General features: G+C 54.8%; 1 protein-coding gene across 1 annotated transcript; it reads left to right on the forward strand.

The window, feature by feature from the left end:
• Window positions 1–6912: 6912 nt before the first annotated feature.
• On the forward strand, window positions 6913–7848 carry LOC309603289 (olfactory receptor 14A16-like; the record flags this gene model as incomplete). The annotated part of the gene is made up of 1 exon (XM_082338172.1): window positions 6913–7848. One exon carries the CDS (start codon window positions 6913–6915, stop codon window positions 7846–7848), a length of 936 nt encoding a protein of 311 aa, XP_082194298.1.
• Window positions 7849–9525: the final 1677 nt, after the last annotated feature.

Here is a 9525-nt window from a genome sequence, read left to right on the forward strand (position 1 = left end):
TTGGTCTCTCTGGGCATGGAGGACTGTTGAAAGAGGAGAAGACATTGACAAGTTAGGGCAGACTTCTTTGAGACAATCCTATGCTGTTTCCCACAAATTCCCCCCCAAATTATTCTCTTTCTTTGGGAGAACTTTGTTCAGCTCCTTTTTGTGAGCTCAGGTTTGTGCTGCTGAGTGAGGGCACTTACTTGGAAGGGGCAGAAATCCTCATCTTTCACATTGCTCTCCACCTGAACAGTGGTGAGCCCCGAGGGACAAAAGGGCTCCTTGTGCCCTAGTGAAGAATTGGGAGAGCTGGTCTGCCCACAAGTGACCTGCCGGTCACCACGCACGTGCCCTGTGCTTACACCTCTTTCCATTGGAGAATGATTTCACTAAGAACATACTTGACGAAGAAAATGAACATTTGGGAGCATGGAAGCGTCCAGTTTCAAAATCCATTTCTCCAAACTCTTCCCTCTTTGCCCATGCCGATGAGGAGAGAGTGATGCAGAGGGGTGGCCTGGCTCTCTGCTGCCTGGAGCTCTCCCTGCTGGGAGCTGTTTCTCGGTCCCCCTGTCTCCTCCCTTTCAGTGCTCACAGACCCCATCCCGACCGCTCTGTGCTCAGCTCTGCCCCGAAGACACCTCCTGGCAGCAGAGCACTGCCCAGAGGCATCTCCCTGTTTGCAGGTCCTGAGGATAAGACAAACCCTGATGGTGCAAGCAAAGGTGATGCTGGTGCTGCCTATAGGTAGAAGAGCGGGTGAAGGCACTTTATGAGGTTTCTGGCAGATCTGCTGATCCCTCAGTGTAACGGTTCAGGAGTCTCAGTGACTTATCCAAACTTGACATCGCCTTTTCCCCTTCAGTTAGAAAAAAAGCTGAGATCACAGACCATGGAAAGGTCTTCATCTTTAAGGTAGCCCCTGCCTTGTCATTCCTCTTGAAATGCTGCCTCTGCCAATGTCCTGGGTGGGATCTGCAGCTGTGAGCAGCCTTAACCATGCAGCACCCCCTTGACAGCAAAAGGACCCTGCCCTGCCGGGGGTCACTCCTTCCACCCACAGCTTCTCCCTGCAGCGCCGTTGGGAGCTCCCCGGGCAGGCTGAGTGCTGATCCTGGCAGAGTCCCTGCCCCAGCACACAGACCCTGGGGTGCAGGGACCCTGCTCTGAAGGACGGCCCTGGGCACACATTGCTGCACACCCACCTTCACACCCCTGCAGCCATCCCCGGGAGAAGGCAGCCATCCTGCCCTGTCCCTCTGATGGTGCAGTAGGGAATTCCTGCTTCGCAGCACATCCTCCTCCTCTGTACTGGAGAGAGATCCCATAGGCTGTGAGCTATGCCAGCTTTACAAGATACCTCCAGGAAGCTCATCTGCATTGCCCTGCAGCCAGAGACTTACCCTGTTGTCAGCTGAGAAGATTTCTCTTCCTCTCATCTCTCAGGACAGGGAGGCAAGGAGGCCCCTGTGCTGTAAGGATAAGGTGCCTCCTCACAGGCATCAGTGGCAGAGACAACAGCCATAGCCAAGGGGAGGGAGAGCTCATCTCTGTTGGGGGCTTTCTGCCTTTCTACATCCCTTTATCATCTCCACCATAACCTGTCCTGTGGTGTCCCATCACCTGCACCTCTTTCCCTGCAGGCTGTAGAGAGCCGTCCTGCTACTATGCCTTGCTCTCAGCTGAGCATCTTCCTTTCTTTACTGGTATCTTTCTCTCTCCTCCCTGGCTGTTCCTTGAAACACAAAGCCCTGGGCTGATCCAGTCTTCCTCTGGGTGACTTGTTCCACCACAGCACTGCCCTTCCAATGACATTTCTTTCTCCTCATGTCCAGTCTGGACCTCCCCAGCTGCACTTGGTGGCATTATTTCTTTCTCATGCTGTTTCCCTCCATGAAGAAAAGCTCCACCATCTCTGAAACCACCCTTCAAGCACTCTCAGGCTACTCCTGTGCTGCCTGCAGCCTCCACAATGCTGCTGAGACAAAGAAGCCCAGGTCCCTCAGCCACCCCACAGAGGTCACGTGCACTAGGTCCCAAACCCTACCTTGGCAGACCTGCTCTGGACACTCTCCAGTTCCTCCCTACTTCTCCAATTTGGGAAGCTGCACGCTGGGGCACACCCATGTGTGTGGGGTGACACCAGTGCTGAGTTGAGGGGGATGATAACTCAAGTTGTCTGCGTGGCCCACACTCCTCCTAATGCAGCCCCGTATGCAGCTGGCCTTGTTCATGGCGAGCATGCACCACTGGCTCATCTGCCATCCCTTGCAATGCCCAGGCCCTTCTCCTCAGCACATCAGGTCCTAGCCTGTCCTGATGTATGGGGTGATTATCCCACTCCGATACAGAAATGGCCACTTCTCTTTGCAAAACATAAGAGCTATCTGATGGCTGAATCCCAGAGTTTCTCAAGGTCTGGATTCTGCCTGGACTGAAGCTCCATTTGGTCGGCTGTTAATGTTTGCGAGCAGATGGCTCCTCCTGGTAAGGGTGTGTCTCACAAGATAACAGCATGAGGAGTTGTAGGGCACTACAAATGCCCGCTCCTGGAGAAACTGTGGGGTCTTGGGGGTCTGGTACTCATAAGGCCATAGATCTGCACCTGGAGGGTAAGTTGCCCTTTATGGGAGAGAGCTGCAGGAATGCGTGGAGCTCCGCCTGGGGACAGACGATGAGTCAGCTGAGAGCTGATGGGTCAGCATGAGGGGGCAGAACAACATGGGCAATGTTGTTACAGACCCCTTGATCAGGGAGAGGAAGTAGATGAGGCCCTCTTCAGACACCTGGACAAAGCCTCGCGTTTGCAGGCTCTGGTCCCCATGGCAGACCTAAACTACCCCGATATTTGCTGAAGGAGCAACATAGCAAGGTGCAAGCCGTCCAGGAGGTTTTTGGACCTCATGGACAACCTCTTCCTGATGAGGGTGACTGAGAGGTACCCTGTGGGACTTGAGGAGAGCAGGCTTTGGTCTGCTGAGGGACCTGCTTGGAAGAATCCTGTGGGATATGGTCCTGCAGAGAAGAGGGGTGCAAAGAGCTGTTTGATGTTCAAAGATCTCCTCGTCAGGCTCTAGAATGGTCCACTCCAACATGCAGGAAGTCAAGTAAAGGTGGCAGGAGGATGGCACAGGTGAGAAAGGAGCTCCTGCCTAAAATCAGGCAGATCACCCAAAGACTAAACAGGCACTAACCACAAGGAGCCCAACCTCCCTGAGGTAGGCATCTGAGCAGGAGAGCTTGAGGATCTGGGGGATTTCACAGAAGAACTGGTCCAGGACATTGACCGTTGTATATCAAGCTGTGCTGCACTGCACGTGCAGCCTGGCCTTCACGCCTGGGGCAGCTGTGACGCACCCACCCTGAATGGGAATTGCTTTCCTGGAGGTCCTGTGTGGTCCCTGCCAGCCCGGCACCTCATGGAGCTCTGCGGGCCTGGATTTGAACATGAAAGTGAGTAGATTCCCTGAATTCTGTTAGGCAATGTGGGGATGAATGTGGGACAAAGGCCATTATAGTCAGTGGAGATCTAGTAAATCCAGCTGATGGAAAAGAGAGAGACCTAGCTCTCCCTATGGTACACGACTGCAATCCTTCCTAGGAATACCTCTAAAAACTGCCATGAAGCTCATGAGGAGGAAAAGCTTCTTTGGGTCTGTATATGGGCATCAGGGGTCATTTCACTTGGTCAAAGGAATTTCCCACCAGGCCCATAGATGATCCCTGAGATGTTGCCCTGTCTCTATGAACTGCTGCATCAGAGCTTGCAGTTACCTGCATCTATCTTGCACCACCTCTGGCACCTCTGATGTCACCAGGGTTTTGCATCTGAACACCTCACTCCTGCCTTCCATCGCCATTGATTAGCACAGGAGCTGAGAAGAGATGCTCACATGCAGGTGCCTATTTTGTGCACACCTGAACAGAGGCAAGAGGAATCCCACCTCCTGGAGGTTTGTGTCAGGCATGGCAGGGAGCTGAGTCTCCTTCAAATGCTAGGAATAGAAATGCAGGACGAGATGCCTCCATTGACTCAGCTGAATCCCTTCCCTCAGCAGGGGTAAAGGAGATCCCTGCCTGTCACTGCCTGGGTGTCCTGTCTAATAATAACACCAAAAAAGGTGATATTGAGATGTAACACTGACTCTGAGAGGAGAAATGACACTTCTGGAAAGAAGTGTCTCTCCCCAGCTGAGGGAGGGAACATGAGTGATTGCTCCAGCCTGTTTCACAGCAGGTTCCCCTGGAGCCCCAGGGACACCTGGAGGGAGCCCAGAGGGGCAGAGAAAGTGCTGCCTTGGGCTGGGCCTCTGCTGCTGAGCTGGGCTGAGCTCCTGGGATGGAGGGAGCTCCTGGCAAGCGGGCAGCCCTGCAGAGAGACAGCTCTGCCCAGGAGCAGCTCCTCTGCAAAGCGCAGCAGGGCTGAGGGCACTGCCTGCAGGCACCGAGGGGAGACGAGGGAAGTGAGAGAGGTTAAAGGCAGTGTGGGGTGGGAGGACAGAGGAGAGCCCACTTGGAGAAAAATCTTCACAGCCCTTAACAGGGTAGGTCTCTCGCTGCAGGGCAATGCAGCTGTGGTTCCTGGAATGATCTCCTAAAGCTGGCACATCCCACCTCCTATGGGATCTGCCAGGAGGACTCTCACAGTTTCTCCAGTGTAGAGAAAAAGGACGTGCTTTGTTGCAGGGCTTCCCTGCTGCACGGTCAGAGGGACAGGGCACGACGGCTGCATTCACCCGCGGATGGCTGGAGGGTGTGAAGGTGGGTGTGCAGCCAGGGGTGCCCAGGGCCGTCCTTCAGAGCAGGGTCCCTGCAACCCAGGGGCTGTGTGCTGGGGCAGGGACTTTGTCTCCTGCCAGTGTCAGCCCTCAGCCTGCCTGGGGAGCTCCCAACGGCAGTGCGGGGAGAAGCTGTGGGTGGAAGAAGCAACTCCTGCAGGAGAAGGACCTTCTGCTGTCAAGGGGGTGCTGCGTGGGTCAGGGCTGCTCACAGCTCCAGATGACCCCAGGACATTTCCTAGGGCACTTTTCAAGGGGAAGCTCAAGGCAGGGATTACTATAAAGATAAGGAGCTTTTCTGTGTCTGTGTTTTCAGTTTCCTACTCTTGGGGAATATGGGGAGAGAAATGCAAAAGGAGCTCTCTTGCTTGAACAAGTCCCTGAGACTCCTGAGCTGTAACTTTGATGGATCAGTAAGCCTGATAGAAGCCTGATAAAGTGCCTTCAGCCACTCCTCTGCCTATAGACAGCACCAGCATCACCTTTGCTGGACCCATCAGGGTTGTTCTGACCTGTCCTTTTCCACCTGCAAACAGGAACATGCGTCCAGTGAGAGCCCTGCAGACAGGCAGGTTTCTGTAGGGCCAAGGTGCGTGCACAAATGCTGGGATGAGGTCTCCGAGCCCTGACAGGGAAAGACCTGGCACAGGGCAACACCTTCCCGGAGGAAAATCTCCCGGCAGCAGGAGATGACCAGGGAAGGAGAGGAAATGAAAAGCTAAAACGTTGTGGGAGGGAGAATTCAGAAAACTCCGTAGCATCCCCTCCAATTCAGACCCCTTCCTCTGAGCAAGCCCCCTTGCCTCATCTGCCACCCAGCAAAGCCCCTGCCCTCAGGGCGCAAACCACCTCCTCTGCAGCCAGAGCTCCAGCAGGGCCGTGGTGCCTCTCTCAGCCATGTGCCCATTTCCCTCTGCAGAGCAGAGGGGCTGAGAGCAGCTGCTCGGCCCATCTGAGTAAGGGTACCGCTGTCCTGAGTGCCCGGCTGCCTCTCCCCTTGCCTCTCTCAGCCAGACCCTCACTGTATTTGTCCTCGTTTCTCCACTTGCCTCTGTAATTGTTATTTTATTTCGTTCTTGCTGTCAGGCTCCTGGGGGATGGGAGTTTCAGCTGCAGAGTCACACGCTGATCTTGTGTGTCATCCCATGCCGGTGTGTCCATTGGAACAAGTGTCCCAGCTTTCCTCTCACCTGTGGGGTTGTGGCAATGCAGTCTGTGGGGCTGGGGAATGAGCTGGTTTTCCCTTACAATGATGCCATCATTAGGACACTCGGCTGTCTCCTCAGAGTGGCCTTCCAAGCTGTCAGCTGCCCTGCAGGATGCAAACCTGTCCCATAGCACCTCTGTTTTATCGGAAAACCCCATGGAGAACGCAAAGACTCTCCAGCTGAGGAAATGCTGTTGGGTTGGTGCAATGAGGCATGTGTGTCCTTGGCTAAAAGTGGGGTGATGAGACCTTGAGAACGAGTGAGACATTTTGTGGTCTGCACTGGATCCCTCTGCTCTCAGCAGTGTCTGGTGGCTTTTCAGGATAACATGGGCATGCGATGGCCCTTTGTGTCTGAAAGGTTCAAGCCCAGGGCAGCTGGGAAAAACACGGAGGGACAGACCAGCTCCCCTCACTCTGCACTAAGCCACAGGCAACCTTCCTGCCGTGCAGGACTCCCTCTGTTCTCCCTGAGTGCTGCAGAAATGCTGAGGGTTTCTGACATCCAAGGACAATCCCCAGGTGAGATACGGGGAGCTGTCAAGACACCCAAACCTCTCAAACTGCCTTCTGCCATCTTGGTTCTTTAGCACTGAGAGGGCAGGTGCTGACAAGTTCTGCATTCGGAGCGGTTTCATTGGACAAAGCCAAACACCAGGACTGGCTCCTGCCCTCACTGTTCCCATGAACCCACTGGTGCAGAGCAGAGCTGACTCCTCACCAGCCAGCAGGCAGCGGCCCTGCTCATCACAGCACTCTTGGCCAGCACCAGCCAGAGGTCCAGCCACAGAGCTGAAGAAAGGTCTCCTAGAAAATGAAAACTGTGTTTGTGTAACAGAGAAGGGTCTAGGATAAATGGCTTTGATTTTGCTCAGAGAAGAATCCCCTAACTACTCTCTGTCTTTTTCCTCTTGAACAATGCCCCATGCCCAGAGGGACCAAATGTCCAACGGCAGCTCCATCACCCAGTTCCTCCTCCTGGCATTGGCAGACACGCGGGAGCTGCAGCTCTTGCACTTCTGGCTCTTCCTGGCCATCTACCTGGCTGCCCTCCTGGGCAACGGCCTCATCATCACTACCGTAGCCTGCGACCACCGCCTCCACACCCCCATGTACTTCTTCCTCCTCAACCTCTCCCTCCTCGGCCTGGCCTCCATCTCCACCACTCTCCCCAAGTCCATGGCCAATTCCCTGTGGGACACCAGGGCCATCTCCTACTTGGGATGTGCTGCACAACTCTTTCTGTTTTCCTTCTTGCTTGGAACAGAGTATTTTCTTCTCACTGTCATGGCCTATGACCACTATGTGGTCATCTGCAAACCCCTGCACTACGGGACCCTGCTGGGCAGCAGAGCTTGTGTCCACATGGCAGCAGCTGCCTGGGGCACTGGGTTTCTCCATGCTGTGCTGCACACTGCCAATACATTTTCCCTACCCCTCTGCCAAGGCAATGTCCTGGACCAGTTCTTCTGTGAAATCCCCCACATCCTCAAGCTCTCCTGCTCAGATACCTACCTCAGGGAAGTGGGGCTTCTTGTGGTTAGTGCCTGTTTTGGATTTGGGTGTTTTGTTTTCCTTGTGGTGTCCTATGTGCAGATCTTCAGGGCCGTGCTGAGGATCCCCTCTGAGCAGGGACGGCACAAAGCCTTTTCCACGTGCCTCCCTCACCTGGCCGTGGTCTCCCTGTTTCTCAGCAGTAGCATTTTTGCCTACCTAAAGCCCCTTGCCACCTCCTCCCCATTCCTGGATGTGGTGGTTGCTGTTGTCTACTCAGTGGTGCCTCCAGCAGTGAACCCCCTCATCTACAGCATGAGGAACCAGGAGCTCAAGGACGCACTGAAGAAGATGATTCAATCAGTAGTCTTGCAGCAGCAATAGCTACCCATGTCTCTTCACAAGAGATTTCCAGTTCATATCAGGATCCTCCTGTGCTTTGGGCATTTTATCTGTGATAACCATGTTTGTCCAAGAATGTCTGCAGCCACTCCGCTTCTCCGGAGACATGACACCAGTCTGTCTGACCTAGAGGCCTTTGTACATGCATCTGGCACAACTGTACAGGTGGCCTCCTGTGTCACATCTCTGTAATAAAAGGGAATTTCCTCAGTGCAGATGTCTGGAGGTTGGGCTCTTCTTCCAAACCTGAGGTCAGGAAGAGGCTGAAGAGATTACTCCCACGAGGTCATGCTGCTGTGCTTGGGTCCTCCATGGGCACAGTTCCCTGGGATAAGGCACTCTGGGTGCAGGGACGTCCCTATGGAAGAGCAAAGGAGCAACTCCGTGCTTCCACGGGGGGATAAATGGCAGAGAGACCGATTTCTCCATGCACCAACTTGGGCAGGCTGCACTGTCACTGGGGCAGCAGGAGCAGCCTGAGGAGCCCCTGGGCCAGGAGTCTTGTGCTGGGGAGAGGGGCTGTCTTAGAGGGGCTTCTGTCAGTTGGCAATAAAGTTCTCTTGGAGACAATAGGAGACACTGGCCTCTGTCTCCTCAGGCTATGGCTGGACCTCAGCCCTGGGGCTAATGGGGAAGGCTGAGAACCCTCTCTGCCCCCCAGGACCTGCTGTGCCCTTCAGAGGGGGGTGGCTGTGGGGTGAGTGCCCAGAGCTCTGCAGCACCCTGTGGTGGACGCTACTGTGGGGTCAGCCCAGACTGGGCTGGGCTGGGGAGAGGGCAGGGCAGGTTCTGGAGAGCTGGGGAGGGGCTGGGCTGGGCTGGGAAGTGCCCGGGAGAGGAAAGCACCAGTGTAGAGCTAAGCTGTGTGAGTGTGCGGGATGGGGGCACCCAGCGGGGTGCTCACAGTGCAGAGCCAGGCATCACGGTGAAGGAAGCAAGGCACCGAAGGTGCAGAAGAGGGGCTTGGTCTCTGCCATGGTCCCTGGACAGCCCAGGGAAGCTGTCTCATGGAAATCCTCCCACACAACGGCCATTTCCATTGCTGGCCATACACCTCAATCCTGAGAAGGGTCCTTTGCTTCATGGTCGCCTCTGTCCTCCTCCGGGGCTCTGTGGTTACCCAGCTCCACCACCTTTATTAAGAAAAAGGGAAGCAGTTTCCTACTGACACTTATTACACACAAGTACCAGGGCTCTTGCCACAGCTGGTCTCTCAGCCAAGCCCTTTCTCAAACAGCTCCAGCTCGTTCAGGTGCTCATGGCCTTGTCTCAGCAAATGTTGAGATCTCCATTGACTGAGATCCCACCACCTGGCCTGGGTCCTTGCTCCTGTGTTTGACTTGGAGGGATTTCTCAAAAATCCCCAGCTCTCTCAGCCTCTCCTTGTCCAGAGTGGGCTCCAGGCCCCAACCACACTTCTGGCCTCTGCAGGACTCCCTCCAGTCTCTCAGGTTCTTTCTTGTGCTGGAGAGCCCCATACTGGACACAGCATTCCTGATGCGGTCCTGTGGTGGGTTAGCCTTGGCCAGCAGCCAGACACCCACCCAGCTACTCACTCACCCACCCTCCTCAAAATGATGGGGCGGGGGGACATGGGAAAATAAGATTAAAATGGTCATGGGTCCAGATAAAGACAGAGAGATCACTTAACAATTTCCA

This window comes from Platalea leucorodia (genome assembly GCF_965183815.1).
Source record: "Platalea leucorodia genome assembly, contig: HAP1_HAP1_SCAFFOLD_46, whole genome shotgun sequence".
NCBI lineage: Eukaryota > Metazoa > Chordata > Aves > Pelecaniformes > Threskiornithidae > Platalea > Platalea leucorodia.